The sequence below is a fragment of the Prosopis cineraria genome, unplaced genomic scaffold, assembly GCF_029017545.1.
Source record: "Prosopis cineraria cultivar Desert tree isolate PC_DT_omini unplaced genomic scaffold, ASM2901754v1 PC1, whole genome shotgun sequence".
Taxonomy (NCBI): domain Eukaryota; kingdom Viridiplantae; phylum Streptophyta; class Magnoliopsida; order Fabales; family Fabaceae; genus Prosopis; species Prosopis cineraria.
The window spans coordinates 44638469-44664656 of record NW_026555332.1 but is presented as its reverse complement, the minus strand read 5'-3'; the positions used below and the strand labels follow the sequence as shown (position 1 = coordinate 44664656).

The following is a 26188-nucleotide window of genomic DNA, read 5'->3' as shown; positions in this document are numbered from 1 at the left end:
ATGTTGGCTACGTTGATTAAATATTCCACTAAAGATGGAACAATTTATTCCATCAAAAGTAATTTGGGAACTCCAATATTTTAATTTCGTGACGTATCTAATTTAAGCATTAGCTGTTTTATGAATATGTACTCTTTTATGTTTTTCTTTTAAGTAAAAGGCAAGAAATAAGAATCTTAGGGGAAGCGAATCGATTTCTCATACTATTGTTTACTTCTAAATCATTATAATAGATAGATTGTAAAAATTTTAACGCACAAAAATATGGCTAAAAGTTCATATAAAATTACTATTTCTTATTCTTCGGTAAACAGAATCTGTAGGAAAAATCTTGCTATAATTTAAGGACCTAAGAATATAAAGGAAAAAAGTAAAATATTCCGTAGTTAAGATGCATAACTGGTGCCAGAATTTTCTGGGTAAAACGGGAATTTAATCAAGCCAATATAGAGTACAATAGTATGATTTTTGTTTTTAAACTGCGGTCCACCAATGACATGAAGTTGATTTTTGAGACTTTGATTATATGTCATTTTTCATAGTACAAAAAAAAAAGGTGGAAAACCGTTTACTCAAAGAAAAAAAAGAAAAAGAAGAAAGTATTTTTACATTCTTATACAGTATATGAAGCCAATATTGAAGTAGCACGTAAAAAAACAAGATGATAGCAATTCCAGTTGTACAAAGTATATGCGATATATATAAAAGAATGATCATGCATGTATACTGCAGCCACCACACTAATGTTCATGGAAATGAAAAGGGCAGACAGCCTGACACTAGAACACTTCACTAACTCCATAACACTTTTCTTTTGAAATATTTGAACCACAGCATGGATTTGTCAGGTTACAGTGAATTACATTGGCAAGTCATGACATTTGACTAACAACTTTAAGCCTATTTTTAGCAGTGACTGATTGTTTCCAAGTAAACAGCATGTATAGATGAGCAGATAGGAACTCGGAGATAGATATGAAAAAAGACGAGAAATAGTATGTATAGGACACTTGTCGGCCAAAACAGAAAAAGGAGCTTCAAGGTTCCTGATCTCATGATCTCAGCCAAGCTTTTTAATTTGATTGCTTCGTTTTTGTTGTCCCCAACAGGTAAAGAGATCAGACTTAGGGCTTAACCCTCCCTGCAGTCTTTTTAATGAATTTCTTTTTTCATTGCACTCAGATATTTTACTATTAGAGGTACCATTAGCTATTGAATGTAAGCATGTTTTTACTAAAAATTTAATAGTTATATTGTGAGAAATTAATTTCTTCCACTAAATTCAACCCATTGGTCTTCAATAAATTTTTGAATTAATTTATTGATTCCTTTTTAACTCTGACTCCATCTCGCATTGTGTCTAAATGAAATGCAATGAGATTTATTTACTACCTAGTCAATCATATTATCTTTTCCATTTCAAGAAATATATCATGGAGCCTTGTTTTACTTTTACCTCCCAAATGAGAACGGAATAATACACTCCATTACTACAAATTGTTGGTTCTTGTCTTCTTCATAGTTAACCCCATTCAAAATAACTCTACTATGGATGGTCAATTAGTCTAATCATAACAAAGTCCGTGGATAATAGTGATAATTTTGTTCCACTAAGTCGGCATCTGATCTTATTATTTCTTTTAATCACCATGCTTTGAATGACAAGGGATTAAAAAACCAAATAAGATAATTAATAGCACTTAAAAAAATATTAGGAATGGTGGGCGCAATTTAACATCATAAAAAACTTTCAGAAAAATTGCCCATAGATCCCAAGTAAAGAAGTTAAATGCAAATAGGTCCGCCAAATTTCATTTGATGCCAATATGTTTAAAGAGATTAGGGAGTAATTTGAAAAATATGTGAAGCAACCTTACCCGCTGTGTCGACCAACTTAAAATGATTGGCTAGCCGACATTAACAATTGGTGACTGGTCACTGTTGATATTGATTGACCGTTGATATTAGTCAAGTTATGTCATTTACAACGGATTATGCATGCTTATTTTCATAACTTTACAGCTTTGAAGAATCAATGAAAAAAGACACATGATTAATTGTAAATGATACGACTCAACTTGTAAATATAAAAGTTTGATTTATAAACATTAAATTGTTAAATTCCACTTGTAAATGAAATAACTTGAGTAGTAAATATAGAAATTTGACTTATAAATATTAAACTATTAATATTTGAATTAAAAAGCTATTAAAATAAAATACGTTTGTGTAACCTATTGCTATCATTGCCAGTCGCCCAACAGTCTATATAATATATGACCAGTCAAATGGTCAAAAGTCAAGGTATTATGATCTTTTTACACATTTTTCCAATCACTTCCAAAATTTTTGGGACCTATTGCCTGTTGGTATTAAATGAAATTCCAGCGACCTAATTTAATTTTGTTACCTGGGATTTGTGGGTAATTTTCCCAAAATCCCAAGATGCCAGGGCAAAGAATTGACGGGCCGGGGGAGAATAATGTCTGTCCACGAATCAATGCGATTCTCATTGTCTAATAGACTTGCACAGGCTGTACTTTCAAGTGTAGATGCAGGATTATAATTACGGGCAACCAAAGAGTCGGCCTCGTGATAAGAAATCAGGAGAAGAACACATGCGCTCTCACTTTGGGCCTCATGCTGATGATAGAGTAGACAAACTTTTGGGTCGAAACCCAGTCAATTTGGACCTAAGGCCGACAAGATAAGGGCCCAAAGCTCAGACCCTGACTCAACTGTTCCCATTTTAAAAATTGCAACCCGTCACATGACAAAGCTGCTTCACTTTATTACCCAAAAAAAAAAAAATGCTGCTTCACTTCTACCCGAATTTAATTGAAAACCACGTTCAACTTGTCAGAGTCAAATTCTACATGCAATTGACCATTACAGATTCTAGCACCATGTCTAAGATGTACGTAATATTCCCTGATAGCACCTGGTATCTCGTTGCTAGCTAAACTAGGGGAAAATCTCATATAAAGTTGAACATGGAAGAAAAGCAGTTGTTTCTTAAATGATCAAAATATGAAAAATAAGGTTCTCGAATAAGCATAAACAAATACAGGCATCGAACAACGATCAGCGGTTTCTGCTTTAAAAGGTGGTCAGCATCTGAGTTCAGTGGTTCCTGTGGAAGTATGAATTTGCAAGTGTCAAACTCAAGTTCGATTCACCTATAGGTAAAACAGGCACTTCATTTTTATCTGATAGAGCCGTATCGCAATTGACCTATATCTTCTTTAAACTTTGTCCAAGGTTCAGCCGTCACAATGATTACTCTGATGAGAAAGAAGCAAAAGAAAAACAGCAAACTTCACTAGCATTTAACCTGTGTTGGAAGCATTTATCACATATATGCTGCATCAGTGGTTCAGATGGTGTGTATATATATATATATATATGCATATTCTCAGTTGAGTAGCTACTACACATGGAACTTTCATTTTTAGTTCTCTGTTTAAATATACAGTCCCAACTCTTAAAACTGTATAGAATTATGACTAGTGAAGCTCCATGTCCTGGCTTTGCGGCTAGTGCTCGCCAAAGATTGCTGAGCAGTGCTGATGATCATTTTCTCATTCACATGATTGCATACAGCTCAAGATTGTTGATCAGTCTGACGACAAAACAACAGCTGAATATCCTCATCACTAACTACAGTTCAGGTCCACTCAAAAAAACAAAGTGACAAGCATTGTAATATTCAAATTTAAGGTGATGATATATCCTTGTCAATTTGCTACAGGCCAAGGATGTATAATTATATTAAAGAACTCAGCACCCAAGAAAAGGCTAATTCAAAGTATATATATGATATACCAGTGTCGTTCTCTCTTATTTATTCTTTGCACAGTTATTTAGAAATTTCTATGACTTATAATCCAATAGATTTTCTTCTCTCTTGCTTTTAGAATAATTTGATTAATTAGTGGCTGACTGCAAATCTTCAACAACCGTTAATCTATACTTTATACTGAGTTCTTGGGATGACAGGATTACCCCTTCAATCAAAAGTGCTGCTATATGGTCAGATTTCCATCTTATTTTTTTCGGAAGATTTTCCCTTTTCATAATCATTGATGTGAGATTTTCAGTGGAGAAAATAGAGGAAGGCGCTGGGTTTAAAAGAACTGAAAGTGAGACAATAAGAAGGAAGCATCTCTCTCACTATTCACAGAATTAGTGAAGCCATACTAAACGACAGCATCCACTAAACCAACCTTATCTTTTGGAGCTACTTATTGGATCAAGCACTTAATCTCGCAAAAATTACTTGTGGTTAAAAAAGGACTTGTACCTTTCATGGTGGTAGGAATATCTTTTTTAGAACAGTGTTTCATCAATTTTAAAACTCATAATGCTTGACTTTCCTTGGAACAGTATCATTTCAGATTTCATGCTGTTGGATATGGAATTTCATTATTCTACCCGAATGTACCTTTGCTGAAAGTGACAGCTTAAAACAATATGATTAGTGTTGCTGAAGAATAGAATACAACGTTTTACAAATCCAATTATGATATTCCTTACATAGTTTATAACTCCACACTCTCTACTAACCACGAGATGACAAACCTTTAATTTTCCCTTTTCCTTTTTAAGCCTCAAGAACTGAAATATTATTACTTCAACCAAAAAGATTTTGGCCCTACAGCGTTTTATCATTGGATTCCTCGTGCTTGCATCGATAGATCAATCTATCACCGTTTTGGTTAGAGATAATTACAGATAACAGCATCAGACCAGGGAAAGAAACAAAACCAGATACGATAACTGATAGATTTTCTTGGCAAGTTTCATCAGAGGGAAATATTGTAAAGTGTGTTAACCCTACTTGCTTAACTACCCGTAGCTAGCTAAAAAGCTAAAAGATATAGATTGTTTAGTTAGTGGCCACTAGTTTACTTTTCACTTATATATTATTCTTCATGTGTTTAATATATTGGATTTTTATGTGTGTGGTGTTCCATTTTCACGCCCATCGATTTTGACTAAGAGAAAGGAGGCAAGCGCAGGTGAGAAGGACACTTGTACTCATGGCTTTGGAGACTGAGTCATCCTTTTCTAGATTTTTTATTTTTTGGTCTACATCCTTTTCTAAATGAAGTGTCTGATAAAAAACATTGCCTGTAAGATCTGATTTTGGCCCCTAATTAATCTGTTCATAGATGCTATGAGAAAAAGGAAAATCAGCAATTAATATAAAAAGAACAGACCATCATACGCATGATAAAAAAAATTTCCCCTTTGGAATCTAAATGCAAAATTTAATCCTTAAAGAAACAACATTTTCTTCCTCTTATACATTGACATTATTCACGGAATAAGAAATTATAGTTAACCGAATTCTGTAGGTAAAAATTAAAACTTGACAGAAAAAGGAGAGAGAAGAAATCATTGTTCTTGGTCACTTTGCATTCATGATTTATGATACTCATGGTCCTTTCACTAGTCTTTATCCAGAAAGCCTATCATTAGAATCACTAACTCACAGCAGCACCTCCATGCATAGCCTAGTTGACTTAGTCCTATCGCCATATCATCCTCGTGAGCTTTGATAACCCTATAGACTTAAATTATTTGCAAAAACATGCAAGCCGTCCAAAGTTTTTCTTCCTCTTTTCCCTTTTCCAACATGAAAGAATAATAGTAATCATCAAAATTCTGCATTTTGCCCTATATTTTATGGCCCTATATAATTATTCTGTGTTTGTGGGTTTTGACCATGCCAGGGTAATAACAAGTTTCAGGCAATAAACTAAAGACCTACTTGACTTAGCTTTCTGGTAGTCAAATTTCGAATGAAGTTGTTCATGCAAACATGATGGATCATCACTATATATCTATAAATGTTCGATAATTGACGAAAGCTAGAGATATATATCTGATCCTCTCGATGTAAAACAAGAAAACAAAGACGGCATGATTATGTTGTGCCTCTTAATACTGCTGAGGAACAAGTTAAAGGCACTGTATTTAATCACTTCCGACAAATCGGGTCTTTTAACGGCCAAAGTAGAGGCACAGTTAGTTGGTGTAATGGAACAAAGGTGATCATGTCACTTTTTAACCAGAGTTTGTATATTTTTGTCCCTTGTGGGGTAATAAATGACTAAATCCAACCTATATAGTTCTATATAATTACTCTTACAGACAGATCAAGCAAGGATGACAATAAAAAAGGAGATAAAATGATTCGAAATCGATGACCGGACGCGATGATAGCACAAGATCACAGTGTTAGAAACAAATAATGAGGATTCCTAGAATGATGCTGAGTTGGTGTGGGGCAAGGGAATTTGCAGAATGTGAAGGTGGCCTACAAGAAATAACTAAAAACAACACAAGATAGATAGTAGTGGGATGTATATATAGCAAACATGATGCTCGATTTGTTCCAAATGAAGAAATTAAAGAAAGAATGAAAGGTGGCCCAAAGAAATCGGTGCATGATCATACGGCATGCATGGCTGCCACACTTACAGAGAGAAAGAGTCACAACTTTAGGGAAATGAGATGATGGTTGAAGAAAGGATAGTTGAGAGGGGAAGAAGAAGTTGAGTAGTGGTTGAGGAGGGTTTCAAGGAATTATTGAAAATTGAGGAGAGATAAGGATCATTTCCTCAGTCGGGGCATCATGTTGTTGGCCATCATAAGCGATATCACCCGTAAAGTGTGTAATATTTATGAATATATTTCGCCTTAAGTTAAGTAAAAAAGTTTAGTTTCATGTTTCAGACGAGCTTTTGGAAAAGAATGAAGTACTTTGTGAATAATTTAAATATGAAACGAGTTACCTAGACCTAGATTTGGTTTTTTTTTTTTAGCATGTTCCAAATTTTTATTAGGAATCACAAATAATGGTTTATTTGAGATTTTATGGAAATATACACACATACATAAGGCTTTAGAGCCGGGAATTTGGGCGGGCCGGGCTTATTTGGGCTCGACCTGAACAAGCTCGAACCCGAACAAGCCCGACTTCTCGAAAAAATCGAATGGCCAAGCTCGGCCCGAATTCCTTCAGGCTTCGGGCGGCCCGAATACCCGAATTTAATTTTTAAAATTATTTTTTTACTTTGAAATTAATTATTTTATTTTATACTTAAATGATGTCTAGAACTCAAATATATAGTATTTTAGTATAAAATGATCTAAAAATTAAAGAATTAATTAATATTTATTATATTATATATATTTTTTAAAAATATAATTTTTTTATTCGGGTATTCGGGCTAAGCCCGAACCCGATCGGGCTTGGCCCGAATTTTTTGGGCCTATTCGGGTCGGCCCGAATAGGCTCAAACATAAAAAATACTTTTTTTTTAGCCTGATTCTAAAATTTTTTGGGCCAATTAGGCTAACCCGTCGGGCTTGGCCTGAATTACTGGCTCTATAAGGCCTCCTCTACTTTCAATTAAAATTAAATATAATTTTCTTTACTCGCCAAGGGCCCAATCACACCAAAACACTTCTTAAAAAATGCAGGTTAAATTTTTGAATTTAGAAAAGCATAATCATAAGTACTTATACTTTTATTTTATTTTGCTTTTAATCCTTATAATTTTTTTCTAGTGTTTTTAATTCTTATAATTTCAGCAAAATTAAGTAATGTTTGTTTCTTAGGTTTTTAACAATGTTAACTTACATGAATTATAATGGCTGAAAATAAATTATAGGGATTAAAAATAAAACTTGATAAAAATATAAGGATTAATGATTGTATTGTAAACTAGTGCATGTGTCATAGGGGAAGGGATAGAGTATGGATATTAAAAAAAAAAAATGAACTACAATTTGTTGGTAAACAATATAGTAAGATTTATGTATTGTTGTATCCAAATCTTTATCAGTTTTTTTTTAAATTTTATCTTCTTTTCACATTGAATTTGGAAAGTAATTGTTATTATTGTTTTAAAGAACAGGATATCATTCCTCCATGCAATAGTAATTGAGTTTTTTTCAAAGATTACATACTCTTTTTTAATATTTCATTTTCTTGGAATTTATGAAGAAATCAAAATAAAAATAAAAATTACGTAGAGCTAAGTGCAATGCACGAAGAAAAGATTGAAAGAATAATAAAGAATTGTTTGAAGATTGAAAGTAATTGGTTATTAACCTTATGAATAATATAATGATTTCTATAAAAAAATAACATAACTGATTTATATTTTGTATTAACATTGATAATATTGTTTTCAATGTTGTTATCATCATTATATGGCCGTGGTATTGCTATGGATGAAAGTTTTTTTTTTTTCCAAATTTATTGTTTAAATAATTGTCAAAGATTTCAAATAATATTAATAAAATTACACATCAAGTGACCCATGTTTGAATTTTTCAAAGGCCCATTCAAACTCCCATGCGAAAAAGAAGGTGGCTTTTTTGTGGCAATAACTAAAAATTTAAATGAGTTGGATATCATTTATATTCATTACAGTTAAAAGGATGTTTTAAGGCTTAAAAAGAATTTGCAGGTTACTGGCAAGTCGCAAATTATTCACCAATAAAATATTTATATTAATAGTAAAGTTTAAATTTACATTCCTAAAATATGAATCCTACCGTCATCGATAAACCGGTCTCGACAAAATTAGAGTTTTATTTTAAAAATCTTGATAAGATTACCCCAACTAAAAAAACTTGCTCAGTGGGTACAAGATATTCATTTTTAATTTTTTTAAACTCATACTGAAAAGCTTATGAGTATGACATTACTTTAAGTACTATCCAAAAAACCAAAATTTGTCTAAACTCAACCATAATTTTAATTTTTTTTTTTATAAATGATAAGTGAGATCAATTTTTTAAAATAAACTTACAATTATAATTGACTATTAGATCTCCTAGTACCCTGATTGGATAATTCCTTTTCTTTTGCCTTTCCTTGATTTTAGCTTCACGGGCTTGTTGATGTTAATTAGTTATTATAAGCTCGAATTAGTCCCTAATCTTCCAATAGGCCTCTGGCTCATGCACAAACCACTGCCATTGGAGTTAGAATCCACCCAATGCGTAGGATAATAGAGGGTGATAGGGAAAAGGAAGAAGCTTTATCAAGTTCGGCTACGCCATTTTGCTCATCATTGCAAAGATCAACTGTGTCCACTCCCCTGCGAAAAGCTAGAAGGAAACAGAGTGCGCTTCTATATTACATCACTCTTCCATTCCATTGTGACCATATTCCCCCCGGTACTATTTTTCACCATTGACATTCTCTTCCTCTACCCAAAAAAGAAAGAAAGAGAGAGCGACTGGAACTTTAGGAACCGGCTCCATCTCTGATAAAGCAAACTGGGAAAAAACAGAGCTTTTCTTTTTCGACAAATGTAGCTCAATTTTATTCATTAAATCCTCATTGCTCTGAGTTCAAAGCTTTTCGAGTCTCTTTACCCCACTCTTCAACAATTTTCAGTTCGCTTCTTCTATTGGCAACTTCCTTGAGAGGTTCATTCGGTACTAGCAGCTCTCCAGCTCTGCTGTCAACCCATGTCTTCGGATATAAGCTAGAACCCGTCTCGACCCCCTTAACTTTCTGCTCTTGTTCCTTGAAGAATTGAGGAGCTTTCGTACACATTCGATGGATAATTGTGTTATTTGTGTGCTTAAGGATACTGCTGTTGTTGTTCTTAGTATAGCGGTTTTGCTTCTCTTTTCGCTTGTCTGAATCCGTCGAAGCTCCTGAAGCAGAATTCGAAGCTTTGGGTAGCGCGACTTGTACTGGAATTCGCACGTGTTGTGCGAGTGATGGGTACGGATCTTTTGCTATTGCCAACAGTTGGACCGCCATTAAAACGGCGAGCAGGGTTGAGAAGGAAGCAAGCTGGAAGAGGATCTTACAGGGGAAGCTAGGTCACGGGGATTGTGGGTAATTAGCGTTTTGGTGTTTTCTTTTCTGTGGTGTCACTGAACGTCCAATTTCTAGTGTCTGGGTGTAGAAATCTTAGTAAGATGGGTACCAACTTGCAGCAAGTACTCAGGAGCCTCTGTTTGAATTCTGAGTGGAAGTACGCCATCTTTTGGAAACTTAAACATCATGCTCGCATGTATGTCCAATTTTACATTTACTTGTTCTGCAGCTTATATATTGCGTCCATATCTTGGTAACTGTACAAGTATCCCTCTTTTTGAATGCAATTACTTAGAGTACTTTTGTAGTTTTTGCATATTTGGTATGAAATTTGACTTTGGAGTATTGGAATTTATGTATTATGCGAATGTTTACTTTTTAGGCAATTCAAGCATATATCGCTTATCTGAACTTTAAAGATATTGATTACCTAGAATCCTTGAAATACTAACATTTTCGGTGCTGCTTGCTCTTCTGCCATCCATTAGGTTTGGAAAGAAAACTTTAATTTTCTAAAAGCATGCTGTTTGATGAATTGTGATCCTTCTGTCTAGTCAGGGGGCTTTATATTACTTTCATTATAGTATATGCAATGGGGTAAGTTTTATACTTGATATTGGTATTTGATGTTTTATATTTAACACAGATGGTAATATCATTTTTTATCTGAACAATTGAAATTGATTTGTTGTCTAAGGAAATAGATTATGATGTATTCCCTTGAATCACTTTGAGTGTGGTACTTGCTTGCAGGATCTTGACTTGGGAGGATGGTTACTATGACAATCCTGATGAACATGACTCCTTAGAGAATAAGCCCAGCCAGCAGGCCTCAGAACGGGTTGAGGGTGGTCATTTCTCGCATGACCCTCTGGGGTTAGCTGTGGCAAAGATGTCATATCGTGTATATACTTTAGGGGAAGGGTATGAATAGCCCAACAAATAGTGAAGCTATTTAAAATTGAGTTAGCTTTTATGAAGCTCTTGCCTGAAACTGTTGATCTTTAATTGTCCCACAAAAATTATATGGATTTCTCTTTCTTTACACTCTTTTCACTATTACTCGTTTGTACCCTCAGATTAAGCCTCTCTCAACATTGAAACTTTTACTGGTCATAATGAGAAATGTCTACCATTTCAAAATTATGACAGCTAATGAACTAAGATTATTTTGCTAAATAAGTTTACATCTCATGCTGTATTTCTCCTTTGCTTCACAGTATTGTTGGACAGGTAGCTGTTACTGGAAAGCATCGGTGGATCTTTTCTGGTAATCAAGTTGCAGGTTCTGGCTCATCATATGAAGTGAGAATTCTTTTTTAAAGTTTCACTAGTATATTTCCCCCACCTAATAACATTTGAAGATCCCATATTACCATTTTTTTTTCATTATTACACTAATTTATTATACTCCTTCCTCCCTGGTTTTATTTTCAGTTTGTTGATGACTGGCAACCCCAGTTTTCTGTTGGAATCAAGGTAAGTCAACATATCATCCTTTAACACTTTAAAGCTTTGTCTGCAGCAAGAGAGAACACTCCATAGTCAACCAGAAAAGAAAAGAAAAGAAAAGAAAAGAAATAGAAATAACTGATCTCAGGTCCCATGCATTGCATGAAACTTGAGGGAGCAAGCCGCAATGTCCATGGCCTGTGAACAGGGTGAACTTCTATAGATTTTTTATAGAAAAGATTTACATGATAAGAATGGTGGGGGTTTTTTAATTTCAATTTTCAACATGTCAGAGAATTATGGTTAATATGATTATTGATTTAAGACCATAAATGGTTATGCAATAACAGGACGCTGGCTCATTATTCCTATTTCACTAGATTCAGCCAAAAGTTTAATAAATCCTCAGGTTGTATTTGGAGTATATTATTTGCAAAGTCACGTTTTTCAGCTGTGGTGTCTCGTTTCATTATTCAGTGTAGAGGTCTTCTTTCGTGACCCAGACTTGTGTTGTTTACATTTCAAATATTTTGATTTGCCAAGATTAATGCATGTTATCAAAAGTTTACTATATATTTTCAGCATTTGAATAAATGCTTAATAAAAAAATTTGTTTGGCCAGGTTTATTTTCATAAAATAAAAAGGAAAAGAGTTAAACTTTTCTTACAATTAATCAAACAGTTGCCACAGGACAAAAATGAAGGATGATAGGAATTGGTATCTAGACTTTTGTTGTACAATGTATTTGAAAATTACTGATTATATTTCAAAGATGGTTTTCTGGCCTGAATTGCTTCATGAACTTGGTCGTGTGTTAACTGTTAAGTTTCTTTATCAACAAAGTTCTTTTCTTGCCTTGTAGACCATTGCTGTTGTAGCTGTGGTCCCACTTGGAGTTGTTCAGCTTGGCTCATTAAATAATGTAAGGCAAAGTCTTTTTGTTATTTGCTTTGCTTAAACTCTTTATCACTGCTGATGAGGTTCAAGAAGATAGTTATCTCAAATATTTTTATGTTGATGATTTTTGTTGGAAATTCTGCTAGATCTTTAACTTACTTTTTGTTATAAAATTATGCATTTTTCTCTCGTCATGGACTGATCTATGATTTTGTTGGATGGAATTTTTTTTCATACATACATTGAATGTAAAATCCAGAGGTCCATTTTAAATGTCTGCTCTGCTTCTGCCATCCCTGGTAGCAGGTGATAGAAGATGCGGATATTGTAACTCACATCAGAAATCTTTTTCTGCCTACTCAGCATTACACAATAGGCCATACACTTAACCAAATACAATGTAGTGCAAAGAATTTCTCGCCTCTGGTAACTTTCTATCTCAAACTCTCTCTGCATGTTTGTACTTTCATGTGCTCTGCACGTTTTTAATTGAGATACATTAAGAACTATCAGAATGCTTAAATTTCTTTCTATCAGCCAGATATATTGATGAAAAAGTTTTCTTTGAATATTTTACTTGCTTGCTTACAGGATGTGGAGAAAATCAGAAAGAGTGAGACACTGAATAATTTGATGTCCTCCCCATTTTCTGACAACAACTTACCTTCCTGTGTTACTCAGGAAATGGCTGTTGATATGGCCAAGCATGGGGGTTCTGAATTTAACTTTGATGAAAGTGACATCTTACTTCAGTCAATGTCAAATATGATGGATCTGGAGAATCAGAAATTTTTAGAGATCAGATCTCTAAATGAGAGAGGTTATGCAGTGGGCACTAGTGGCTGCAAACACGTGAGGGTGGAATCAGAAAAAAATATGCCATCATTGTCACAGAATTCTGTTTCAAATATTAATAGCTTCGAAGATTTAATATCTCCACCAGAGAAGGTTGGATCTCATTCTGCTGGCATCCCTGCAGGCTTTGTTGATGCTATTGTTCATGGAAGTGATAAGCTACCTTATGTGGAGCCTAACCAACAAGGCGTCTCCAGTGTCTCTAGACCTTCAGATGCAGACTTCCAAAAGGGCAGATTAAAGTCAGAATTTCAGACTAGTCCTTGTTACAAGGATGTCCCATTCACAATGTTGAAGTTCCCTGCTGGCTGGGAGCTGCATGAAGCACTTGGACCAGCTTTTTTGAGACGTAATGAATGCTGTGATTGGGATGCATGGGTGAATCAAGATATTAAAACTGCAGAGATGCCAGATGAGATTAGCTGTAGCCAGTTGACTTCTGAGTCTCGTCAAGAACATCTTTTGGAGGCAGTTGTAGCCAATGTTCACCACAGTAATAATGACGCAAATAGTGACTTATCATTTTGTTCATCAGTGCAGTCTGGCGTAGCATCTGGAACAAATCCTGAAGCTGCTACTCATACCATGCGCACTATTAATTCAGAATGTTATTCTATAGATCAGTCCTCTCTGGACAAACAGCCCTGTTTGAGTTCATCTGGAATTCGTGGTGTAATTTCCCCCAAAGGTTTTTCTTCTGCATGTCATAGTTCATGTAATGAACAGTTCGAAAGGTCTTCTGAACCAGCTAAGAACAAGAAGAGGGCTAGGGCAGGGGAATCTTGTAGGCCTAGGCCAAGGGACAGACAACTGATTCAAGATCGTATCAAGGAGTTGAGAGAGCTAGTGCCAAATGGAGCAAAGGTATGTCCCAGTTATCCATGTTTCTTAGTCCTGTCTTTGTTAATCACATCTGATTTTCTGATTTCATTTGGCTAAAAATCTTGCAATAACTCCAACAGTGCAGTATTGATTCGCTGCTGGAGCGCACAATAAAGCACATGCTCTTTTTGCAGAGCATAACTAAGCATGCTGACAAGCTAAACAAATTTGCAGACTCCAAGACAAAGGTGAGGTTTAATGGGATTTCAGTAGTCTACCTTTTTCACCCACGGTAACTACTACTTTTCTAAACAGGATAAGTGATAACTGAATATTGAGGCCTTTATTATAATTAACCTCATGAACTAACATATGTGCAATTATGCATTAGGAAAATGTTCACAAATTTGATATTGTACTGTGGTTTTGCAGGTACATCACATGGAAGCAGATGTTCTTGGATCATCTGGTTATGAACAGGGTTCAAGTTGGGCAATGGAAGTAGGGGGCCATCTGAAAGTTCATTCAATATTAGTGGAGAATCTAAACAAGAATGGGCAGATGCTCATTGAGGTATGCGAAAGTTGAGGATTACAGTTTTGATTGAGTAGAAATTAATACATACCGGAGCAATTGAGAAACTGATGAGAATCCAGCAAGTTGGGCAGGGGGTTGGAGGCTCTTTAAAGATATTTTCTTGGGCTTATGTTGAATCTTTATTTATCAACTGCTGAATCCTTATTTATTTCTTTAATTCTAGTTGTGTCCTATGCTGCAGATGCTGTGTGAGGAGTGCACCCATTTTCTTGAGATAGCAGAAGCCATAAGAAGCTTGGGCCTGACAATTTTGACGGGTACGACAGAAGCTCATGGTGAGAAGACATGGATTTGTTTTGTGGTTGAGGTAGGACCAGAATAATTAGTAAAGATCTTTTTCTCCCTTTAGTAAATCTGAACTTGCCTCTCCGTTTTCCTTTTCTCAAAGGATTGAACCAATAACATAGAATTGCGGGCAACGTGTTCCTATGGTTCTAATGAAAGTTTTATCCACATATTTAGGTGTTATGATGACTGATATTCTACTAGTTTTAATAATTATCAAAAGTTAAATTCAAATCTATTCGGAAGTTAGACAACCCGTATCTGCCTTTCAATCTATTGTTCGTAGCATCTAATGCGTCGTTTCTATTCCTTCTTTTTGGATCATCTGTTTGCCTGAAGCCTATCCTTTTTCCTGACTCAATTCAATTGTAATCCCCTTGGTACATGGAATTCAAGTTCAAATCTTGTTGGGATCATTTACTGGAGTTTTTCCTGCATGCGTCCTAGTTTGAGTTAATAGCATCGCATGTGAATCTATCTTTTGTTGTTGCATACTTTAATTTATGACTTAAAATGTCTGAAGTCAAAACTGTTGTGATTAAAGATCAACTGAGTTGTCAATCCCTTACCCTTATATTGGAGTTATCATTATCTTAATGGATAGATACGTTGCTATTTTAATAATCTGCCATAGCCTGGATTGAAGTTTGCACTTGCAAGTTCATAACGAGTAACCTGTCACAGGGCCAAAACAACAGAAATGTACATAGATTAGATATATTGTGGCCGCTCGTGCAAATGCTGCAATCCCAGAGTACCATGCATTCACAATGATTGGTCAATTCTCGGGAAGCATCTTCGCTCCTTCACTGACTGCTGTACCTCATTCTTGATCTATGAAATGATGCTTGAAGTCTCTTGTATTCATCAATCCCAGTTGCTCCGGCAGGGGAGGTCAAGGAACGGGAAAATTACCTTGCATTCGATGGTTGCTATTTAGGTAGAGGATTGAGTGTGTTGAGAATGCTAAATGGTGTTTGTGTTGATGTATGATTGGAATGTTTTTTACAACTTGTTTATAAGGTTTGATATTGAAAATAACAGAATTGCACGAGCCCGTGTTTCACGCTCGGAACTTTGGAAATTTCTTTGGTAGGTTTATCCTAAGCTGGTTCAGAACTTCTGAAGTAGCCGGAACTGCTGAGAATGCAACCCATATTATGAAACAAAACAACTGTACTAGTTCAACTGATTACGTGCTTAGATTCAAAGATTGATATTGGATCAGAACTAAAGAAAGGAAAGTCTTCACTTTATTGCTTGATGCCTAACGCGTAGGGAAGGGATCTTATTTATACTAGTCTTGGAGGTTAAGTCTGTCCAAAAAATTATCTGGCAGCCTTGAATCAAAAAAAAAAAAAAGTTACGGGGATTACAAGCATTATTATTGGGGTTCTAAGGATTACAAAGAGCCTGCTTGAAAATCTATTTTGAGAATAATTTTTTATTCTTCAGAATGAAAAAATAAAAAAATTTATTTAATAACTTGTTTTTAAAAAATATTTTGAAGAATAAAAAAATAAAATATTATTTTGAAGAACAGAAAAATAAAAATAATTTTTAGGTGTTCTATAATTATTATTTTGGAGAATAAGGGAAAACGAAAAAAAAAATATTTTATTATTATTTTTATTCTTAAAATATATTCTACAAAATACCAATTCTCATAATAATAAAATAAAAACAGTTTCAAACAATCTAAAAGCTCTTAAAGTTATGGGAGTTATGGGACTTGATTGCAGATGTTAAGGAGCTCGAGGATCCGTTTCAGATATTTGGGTTTTTACTAAGGTTTAAAGGACATACGTTTTCAGATAAGTTTGGTCGACAAATGATTCTTTCCCACCGTCTTTGCATGCTGTGCCATTGGCTTTCCTCGCTCTATATCTATAATTGGAAAATCAGAAATAGACTAAGAAAACACAGCAAAAATGTCTCGTTAATTCGTGCATAAATGAAGTTTTTTTAACCATCACGAAAAGTAATGTTATATCGTCACTTAGGAATACGATATAACCCCACAAGATGTTAGAAAACATATAAACGTTGATATTTCTGTACGCTTTCCCATTCAACGGTTGACAATGATAAAGCAACAGATTCTCGATAAATTATTTCAGCTGCCACTCTGAGAAAAGATTCCCATTTCACTTTAAAATTTATCAGGATTAAGAAGATAATTAGAAAAATAGTGTTTCTGAAGCATGATAGGTGATTAGATGTTGAATGGCACAGTCCCATACTACATAAATATTTCTTCACTCGGGTTCCTTAATTCTTGCGAAGCTAGCTTGAACAACAGCCCATGCCAGTTGGCAAGTGGCTTTTAAATAATTTACTTGTAATTTTGCAGCTCCTCCATAGCATGCATTTGCTGGCAAGTGAGGAATCGGATGCATTACAATCTAACGAGAAAAAAGGGCATAGGATTCGGCGACGTGGAGGAATCACCAAGAGATTGGCAAGAGCGTGTACTACTACAGATAGCGCCAAAAAAATAAATAAATAAAGAAAGAAGCTGACCTACAGATCCAGTTAGGTTTCAAGATAGTAGCAACTTCTAAGAGTTCTTGTGCCTGAAACTAATACCAAGATCGCCAGAACAGAACAAAAATCAAGAATGACACTCGAAGTTTGAAAAGCACAGGCTTTGGACTTTACTTTTTCTCTCTCGGCAGACAAAGCCTTAGCCTAGCTATTGAAAGATAGTTCCTAACCTCTCTGCCCAAAAGAGAAACCATAAATTAAAGAAAAAAAATTGAAGAGTGAAAATTGGCTCTGAACCAGACACGACGAACCCTGGCCATATCTTGGAGGGTTAAGGAATGGCAAGAACCAGCAAGTAACCTGAGAAACTCCCGATTGATGCCACTAATAGGTTTTTGTTTTGGGAACCTTCTTCTTGGGCTGCCTTTTAGGAATGGAGTTTTTCATTCCAATGAAAAACAACAGAGCCCCAAAAAGAGCCATATTCTGCAAGATGTATTTCAAGCACATAAATAATTGCAGCAACCGTTAACCAGGGCAACAGCTTGATTTTCAGCATAAGGAGATCAAAGTAAACCAAAAGTTTAGAAAATGAACACTGCTCTGACCTGTGTAAATTTGATGAAAAGTTGATTGAATTCTTTGCCCTCGTTGTCATAATTGTAGAAGTCATACAGTATTGGAGTCGCAATCATCTGATGCAGAAGCTACAGTAAAAAGAACCATAGCTTGTAAAACTAGCTAGGCCAAAAGATGAAATCCAATTTCAGTGTAAATTAATTCGTTACGAAAAATCCAACTACAAACCAGAAGGACAGCTCCAAAGGCACTTCCAAAGATAAAAAGCAGACCCCCAATCCCCTTGAGTGCAATAGCTCCAGCAACTAAATATTTAATCTGCTCATTATATAAAAAAGGGTATGTTAAAATACAGGAACTATGCACCACACATGCTGCATGCAAAGCAGAGTATTCCATCTGAAATTACAAATTTGTGATCCAAAGCATACACAACATTAATATTGATGAAAGAAACTTAAAAAGAGTTCACAGTTCCACTACTTCCATTGCTGCTGGTTCTCCTTTGAGATTCATGACCAGAAAAAACACAATCACCTTGATTCTTGAGAGCCAAAATGTTTAATTAAAGGCATAAAAAGTGCCTGTGAGCGTCAAGCCCAATAGAAAGCCTTATATAAGTAATAATTCATCCATCTCATATATTAAGTAGAGTGAGATGCTTTAGAAGGGAAGAAAAATATGAAAACGTTGTTGAGATCACAAGCTGTCTCCAACTTCAAATTCTAGACTGTCCCCATTTATCACAAGCAATTTGTTCACATTCTTCTTTTTCTACCCATTAACTTTCTATTTCCAATGTTTCATTGTGTCTTAATCATGTCTCTGAACTAAGTGATAGTATACAAATGAGCGAGAGTGACTTACATCAATTTCTGGAAGTTGGAAGCCAACATGAGAATGGAACTGATGTGCAAAAGCATCAAACTTTGGTCTAAGTGCCTTCGATGCAGCTCCCCCGTCAACCCCATATTCATTGAATCTACAAGGCCAGAGCAACAAAGTCACAATAAAAAAGAAGGCTCAGCTGGTTTTGCAGCATCCAAATTAATTATATAGAGACTTTGAGACTCTAAGGGTGAATTTCAATGACTTTGAATATTTGGAATCGAAGATAGAACAAAACAATCACGCATGAGCAGTACAACATATGATCAAGGCGGTAGAATTAATGATGCCTGCCATCATGAAAAGTTAAGTCCAACTCAGTCGATACAGCATGCTAAGAATAGCAAACAGTTCCCATCATACTTGGACTCTTGGGTCCCAACCAAAACCCTAAACAATTGATGATCTTACTAGTAAACTAGAGCAGTGAATGCATAAAATAATCGTAAGTATAGATCCATGCCCAGGTAAAGACCCTATCTAACTTGGGTGTGTATTATTACAATGTAATAGGCATAATACCATGGCTACTTTATTTAGTACTAATTACAAAGAAATAAAAAGGATCTCTTTATATATCTCGTTCCCATTTCCCAGCGCATCAAACATGTCATGGGAATAACACCCCCAGGCCTCAACAGACTAGGACATCCTAGACGTACCGATTCAAGAAAACGATATTGATGAGGAGAAAAAAATCAAAAGTTTAAGCAATTTTATTCAAGTGCAGCCCCTTTAATGAATGATTCATGAATGCCAGTGACCAACTCCTTACCAATAATGTCAAATAGGCATTCGAAAAGTTTCATCCATCTTCGAAATTTATGGCAAATGACTAGCTTGCAACGACCCAGATACTATTATTATCCCAGAAAATTTCAATAAAAATCAAAGTATGAAACATAGATCTACTCAGACCTTTTACGCTAAACAGATCAGACATAGTTCAAAACTTTAATGCAACAGATCCGAGCATAGCAACTACCCAAAAGAAGAAAGAATCAGTTGAAGAACTCACTTAAAGATCATAGTTTCTATCTAATAAATACAAAAATACAGACATATACGCTAGAAATAAACAGAAATCGCACGAAAATGAAAAACGAAAAAAAAATAAAAGGAAAGAAAAATGAGTCAACGGAACATGTATACTGACTCTTGGTAAGCAGAGAGTATGAAAACGGAGGCGAAGAGGACTCTGCCAAGAAAAGAGGCGAAGGCCATGTTCCGCTTCCCGCAACGGTTGCGTAGGGAGAGGAAATCTAGAGACGACCTGAAAATCCTATCTTCTTATTTTCCGCGACAGGGAAATAGAGCGAGCGAGACGGGATTTGAAAGGGAGGGTAATCTAGTCCTTTCTTAATGTGAATGTTAAATGGGTCCAGCGATGCAATATCTTTTCGGGGACGAATGCCGATGTAGGCTGCTTTATTGCAGCAGGCATGGGCCGACGGCCGAATTTAATTTGATTTTTCCTATTCCAATAATTTCCGATTATATCATAGCCAAGCCAAGAATTCTCATGTTTTAAAAATTATTAAAATAAAAAATTCATACAAAAAGTAACACCTTTATAGATCGCGAGTAAAATACCTCGTCTTACAAAATTGTCTTTTTCCTAATTATTTCACATGATTTACATAAAATATGTTATAATCTATCAAAAATAAAAATATATGTACCACACACACACACACACGATGCTGAGTTGTGTAAAAAAAAAAAAACAAAGAAATGTTTGTTAGGTGGAGAAGAATGGAAAGCTTTTATGATGCAGCCAGGCCACATGTGCTCCGTAATAAAATTGGTATAAAATATAAACTGTTATTATGCATTTCAATTATATTTGATTATAATATAATATGTCAAGCCAATTTTCCCATTCATATTCACATTTCATAAAAAGAATATTTCGTTCCAGTATAGCATTAAATCGGGCATTTGAGCTGTTAGAATTTATTCTGATGTCTTTTTTTATTTGTCGGAAATTTTGTTTGGGTTCAAAAAGGACAGGAGCCCAACTAGAAAGCACTATAGTGCATGGGTAGTGCGGGCACTAGAGTAAGGAGTTGACGGCCCAAGAGCGGCATCATCATTCATCAACAACAGTAACTGGTCCGGGAAGTTGATGGGCTATTCTGGCCATTGTGCAGTTCATGGGGCAATCCAACGTAATACCCTTCCACATCTGTGTGCGTGTGTGTATATATATAACAGTTTTTATAAGCCTTCCCTAGTCTATTTTCAACTGCTCTTTTTTTTTAACAATAATAATACATTGAAATTTTGATTATTATTATTATTATTATTATTATTATTAGAACACTTATTTAAGGTATTTAATAGTTGGCAATATATATAAGGTATTTAATGATGGTAAAATTAAAATGATGTAAATTTTTTAAGAAATTAAGATTTTAATTAATATTTTTTGAAACCGTGAATTACTTACTAATGTCTCATATTTGTTGTCGTGCCCCAAAGTTTGGAGAGTGACCGGCACAGGGTGTGAACCGTTTCACACATCCTTGTAAGCCTTAGATCGTAAATTCACTCTGTTTCCACAATTAAATCAGATTTATATTGAAATTATAACACTTTTGACACTAATAATTATAACAAAGTTGCAACATGTTCATAAACATTTTGACAAAACTCCTCTTGTAAATAGAATCTCTTAAAATTTCTATAATACATTGATGCAGTCAAAATATTTAAATATCAAATAAATCAGGAGTTTAGCTCCTTTCAGCCGACAAACAATATATATATATATATATATATAAATAAAATTTTAGTTATAACTTATGTAGAGCACCTAATCATACTTTTTAAAAATAAAAAAAATAAGATATGTAAACATTTATAATTACATCAAAAGAAAAATTTCAATTAACCCTCCACTTGTCTATAAGTGCTCAAGGATCGGCAAGAAGATCGACGTCAGTTAAGGTATCTGAGACCAAAATAATTTTTTAATGAATAACGTTCCAACAATAAATAATAGAACATAAATAAAATGAAAAGTCTAAAATAGTTATGTAAGTTAAATAGACAAAATTTTCATAAAAATTTAATAAACTTCATAATAAAATGGCTCTATAAATTTCAAATAAAATCTCAAATTATTGAACTATTATAGAAAATGATAATATCACTTGATTTCAAGAAAGCATATAAATGAAATAAATATTTATAAACAAATTTCTAAATAAAAACTAATAGTATATAAAATCATCAAATGATTGGATTCATAATTATCGGGACTTATTAGAATAATTAACAAACGTGGACACACAGTCTATGAGAGTAAATAACCAAACGTGGCTTATGTCACGAAAATAAATGTGAACACACAGTCTATAAGGGTATCAGGGTATGTAACCAAACGCAGCCGAAGCCACGAAACAAATGTGAATACGATACTCACGAATAACCATCCCTCTGTTCCACATGCATTGGCCATCACACTGGGCTAGCACCTCCTATAAATACCTTGCTAGCTAGGTACACCACAATGTGCCAAGGGTTAACGGAATTGCCGTTAGCAACTAGTGTCCTGTATAAAGTCTCTTTTCAAAACTATTTTCAAACATGTGAGAAAATCATCACTTTCAAGATACAGTTTTTATTCTTGAAATCAAACTCGCATAAATACTTTTAAGTATTAAAACTTGCCAGAATCAAATTTCATGTCCAATGCTCATACTTGTATTTATTAAATAATCAAAAATTTTCAATGATAATGAAAAAGAATTTTATTAATCTTGAAAGGATATCCCATAAGGGGTAAAACATTCATATGCTATGATAAATCATTTTTCACCACCATCTTAAAACTTAAAAAAAATTAATTAACAAAGTATCCACTAACCAACATAATTATTATTAAAATAATCAAAGTAACAAAATAAATTTTAATAAGAAAAATTAATTAATAAATTAGTTGGGACGCTATCCACTTACCTGAGGCAATCCAAACACTGAAATTTACCCATTTAGCATTCCCCATAAGGTTTATTTCTGAAACACCTAATATAATAATAATTGAACCTTAAAAATTTTTCAAAACTCATAATTGCCCATTCACTCAACTATTATAGTATATTCTAACATTGCTTTTGGACACCCATCTTTTAATTTTCATTCTAGAGAAATTCATATCCTCTACATTCTTTTCTAGCACACAGGTCATAAAAATCCAATGACACATTTCAACCAAACAATACCATTTTTTACATTTAAACTCTTCCTACAACATTTCATCAAATATCTTATATGCATTTAAAAATCAAATCATACACAGGTACCAAATGTATAAATCGTCAACCATACAATTCTCAAGCATTAACAAGTTCTTTATAAAGTTTCTTGGATTCAATTTGATATAAAGATTCGACCTCCTGTAAGAGAAAAACTTGATTTTAAATTTAAATTTTTAATCCTTAACACTACCAAAATTCATCTAATTGATTCAAAGGTTACCCCAAACATCATCATTTATATCACAAATTCTTCATAAAACTATAGTCATAGTTAATTATTTCATTGGAACATAGTTCTCTCTCAAGCCTTATATCCAATACCTTGTATGCACAACTTTTAAGTCATTCAGTAAAACTTGTTCAGCCTCAATGTCTTACCCATGATTTCCATACATACATCATTAAATTCATCTTGCTTTTCCAATCTAATTCTCCATCCAAAAATTCAATTTCAACTCAAAATTTCAATCCGAAACAGCATTTTCACAGCCAAACAAGCAAGTAATGAAAACCACTATATATCTATATACCACACAAGATCATCAAAGATGAAAATTGGAGGATAAGCTCCCTCAAACCGGCCACATACAACAAGAATAATGGAGGGGAGGAGTTCGAAGCTGAATAGGAAAATTTTTTTTATAACTATTAGTTTTGACCTACACACACACGTTCAGCAAAGAGAGGCACAATTAGCAACCTCAACTGTTAAAATGCCCACATATCAAATTAATAACAAGGAGTTTAAACCTTCAGACATGAACCTGTAATGATAAGAAAGAGGAAGAGAAAGAAGTGGACCGAAACAGAGGAAGGAAAATTCACGCACCAACAATTGCACCCACAGTGACGCACGAATGGAGGAGAAGTAAGACTGAAGTTTCCAATCGCCCACACCTCCAGCGACGGTAATAGAAGAACATGAACTAAGAGAGAAAGGCATTGCTATTCTGACACTTAGAAGACTGGCGATATTGAAAATGAACACACACATGGCTGTCAACTTAGAATAGAGACAGTATTAGGGAATGACAAACTAAAAAATTCAGCAACTTTATGCTCTCCCTCTTAGTGATAAGAACACAAAATAATAGCTAGCACATACCTCATGGGCTAATGTTGACACAGGTCATCACGAAGATAGGGAAAGGAAGTCAACAACTGAACTTTATCGTGGCTGGAAACATGAATGAAAAGGACGAAGTAACAGCAGCAAAATGATCTCCTACCATAGCAAACTAAGAAGGTTTATAAGAGTAAAGGAAATGAACCGACTAGGAGCATCTAGAAGAGTGTATAATGGTAGTGGAGAACCAAAAACAAAATGCTCTATTTTTGTGTTTTTTTTTTTCATTTCGCTTGAGGAAAAAAAAAACTGATCGAAAGGAGTTTTGGAAAAATTACAAGAATGAGCATGAGAAAATTACAAGAAAAGGCACAATAATATTACAAGGAAGAACATGAGATTTTTCTAAAATTTTAAAACTAACCTTTTGGTCAGAAAAATTTAAATTTTGGATTCTCAAGAAAATTTCTAGCATGAGTTCCTCTAAACTATCAATTTCTACTTACTATAAATTTATTTAAATAAAATATTCATTAAGAAATTTTTTTTTCAATTTAAAATGTAGGATCATTACATTTTTGTCCAAAGGAGTAATGATTAGGCACAAACTAATTTGAGTGTGTTGTTGCATTGCAGGGTGGTGTTCCTGAAATCTGATCGGGTTGAACATACGGCAGGGTAGTTACACTCACAACGCACAACACTGAAGCCTAAAGGACCAGTCAATTCAAGGTTCTTTACTTAATGATATTGATGAAGGCCAAGTTCAAATCTGGTGTCATGCAGCATGAATGACCGTACAACAGGTTGAGAAAAAATGTATTACACAATTTTAAAAAATTAATTAATTATAATAATTATGTTTGAAAATAAAAAAAATTAAACTAAAATACTCTATGTTAATCATACATTAATTTTTTTGTTAATGTAAATTATAAGGGGTAATTGAAAAAATTCATAATAAATACTTATTGAGATATGTGATTTTTTTATTAAAAAAAATCAAAAGTGAAAATTTCTCTAACAAATAAAAATAAAGGGAATATTATTATCTACCTCATCAGGCTTTTTTAACTTAACACTTGTGAAAAATATCAAACGTGTGCACCACATTCCATTTTTAATTTAGTTTTAAAGATTTTACTTTCATTTCTCTCTTCTGTTTTCATTGCTATATTTTTTTTTACATCTACTCCATGAAAATCCTCTTAAAGTCTTAACGGGGCATTCGTAATTAGTAATTAATTACATAGTTTGTCAAGCGCTAGTTTACTTCTTTTATGGTGCAGTTTTTTGCTTTTTGGATCCATATCCCTTATCCGTAATAAAGAGCATCACTTTTAGGTTAAATATATAATTTGAATATGATGATGTGCGTGGCCAAATCATCAATCATGGAATCACAATGCTATTTTGAGGGCGTTGTCACAGGGTTCATGAAATCAGACCCTGAAGGGCCCTAGGTTTCTTATCGTTACTCATGATCAGCCCATTGGTCTGTAGCATATAATCCCATGTTCTTTTTTATATAAAAGGGATCAGTCAGGTTCAACAGGCTAGGATAAATATTGCGTTCAAAAGTGACGAGTATGAGTCCCTCTTTTGTTGTTTACCTCATTTTTAATGGGAAGAGTCCATCATTACCAGCCTATATGTGTGTGTGTGTAGTTTGGTAGGCCAAGGCGATCAACCTATCAGGCTATCACATGATATGTAGCATTATTTAGCCCAGGAAGGTTTGGCTGTATTTGGTGTCGCTGCATTATAGCATCTAATCTGAGCCTAAATGCGGAGAAGTTTAATTAGCGTAGCATCAAAATATGTTCCACTTGATTACGGTGTTGAAATCAACCACTGTTTGATTCATACTATCCCAATTCTCAACTGTAAAATTCAAACTACAAATTGTCTTTTCCCTCGTTCATATCCTCATCTGAAACGTCCCTGTGCATATTCCCATCAATAAATTTGTTGTCTTTTTTAGGTGATTGCTCGTATTCTTTTCCTCAATGACATTTTAACTCATTGGACGTCTGAGTGGGGTCCACCAGATCGAATATATATATATATATCTACATACAGATACATATACATATGGGCTACTGACGAGGCCCAACCCGATTGATGGGCCG

At 34.3% G+C, this 26188-nt stretch overlaps 2 protein-coding genes across 5 annotated transcripts; one reads left to right on the top strand and one right to left on the bottom strand.

Annotated features, from left to right (window-relative positions):
- The first annotated feature begins 8991 nt into the window (after positions 1-8991).
- On the top strand, positions 8992-15988 carry LOC129309719 (transcription factor bHLH155-like). Of its 4 annotated transcripts, none has more exons than XM_054951421.1 (11): positions 8992-10058; positions 10616-10786; positions 11083-11167; positions 11300-11341; positions 12178-12237; positions 12519-12638; positions 12804-13931; positions 14084-14137; positions 14322-14462; positions 14668-14793; positions 15456-15988. In XM_054951421.1, the coding sequence occupies exons 1-11, from the start codon at positions 9964-9966 to the stop codon at positions 15543-15545; spliced, it is 2112 nt and encodes a 703-aa protein (XP_054807396.1). In that variant the 5' UTR covers positions 8992-9963; the 3' UTR covers positions 15546-15988. The 4 variants fall into 4 exon arrangements, with proteins under 4 accessions (XP_054807396.1, XP_054807388.1, XP_054807380.1 ...); XM_054951413.1 differs by having other exon boundaries at positions 8996-10019; positions 14030-14137; XM_054951405.1 differs by having other exon boundaries at positions 8997-10058; positions 14030-14137; positions 15456-15855.
- Positions 15989-17255: 1267 nt separating this feature from the next.
- Positions 17256-20077, bottom strand: LOC129309744 (uncharacterized). The gene is made up of 5 exons (XM_054951442.1): positions 19882-20077; positions 18705-18819; positions 18066-18155; positions 17867-17965; positions 17256-17744 (listed from the first exon to the last, which is right to left on the bottom strand). The coding sequence occupies exons 1-5, from the start codon at positions 19947-19949 to the stop codon at positions 17643-17645; spliced, it is 474 nt and encodes a 157-aa protein (XP_054807417.1). The 5' UTR covers positions 19950-20077; the 3' UTR covers positions 17256-17642.
- Positions 20078-26188: the final 6111 nt, after the last annotated feature.

Excerpts from the sequence above, each read along its gene's own strand:
- LOC129309744 (XM_054951442.1), bottom strand. The coding sequence starts at position 19,949 with ATGGCCTTCGCCTCTTTTCTTGGCAGAGTCCTCTTCGCCTCCGTTTTC. Across the intron at positions 18,156-18,704 it reads TCCAACTTCCAGAAATTGAT|ATTAAATATTTAGTTGCTGG; the intron begins GTAAGTCACTCT and ends TATAATGAGCAG. Across the intron at positions 17,966-18,065 it reads CCTTTGGAGCTGTCCTTCTG|CTTCTGCATCAGATGATTGC; the intron begins GTTTGTAGTTGG and ends TTTTTACTGTAG.
- LOC129309719 (XM_054951405.1), top strand. The coding sequence starts at position 9,964 with ATGGGTACCAACTTGCAGCAAGTACTCAGGAGCCTCTGTTTGAATTCT. Across the intron at positions 11,342-12,177 it reads AGTTTTCTGTTGGAATCAAG|ACCATTGCTGTTGTAGCTGT; the intron begins GTAAGTCAACAT and ends CTTGCCTTGTAG. Across the intron at positions 12,639-12,803 it reads CAAAGAATTTCTCGCCTCTG|GATGTGGAGAAAATCAGAAA; the intron begins GTAACTTTCTAT and ends GCTTGCTTACAG.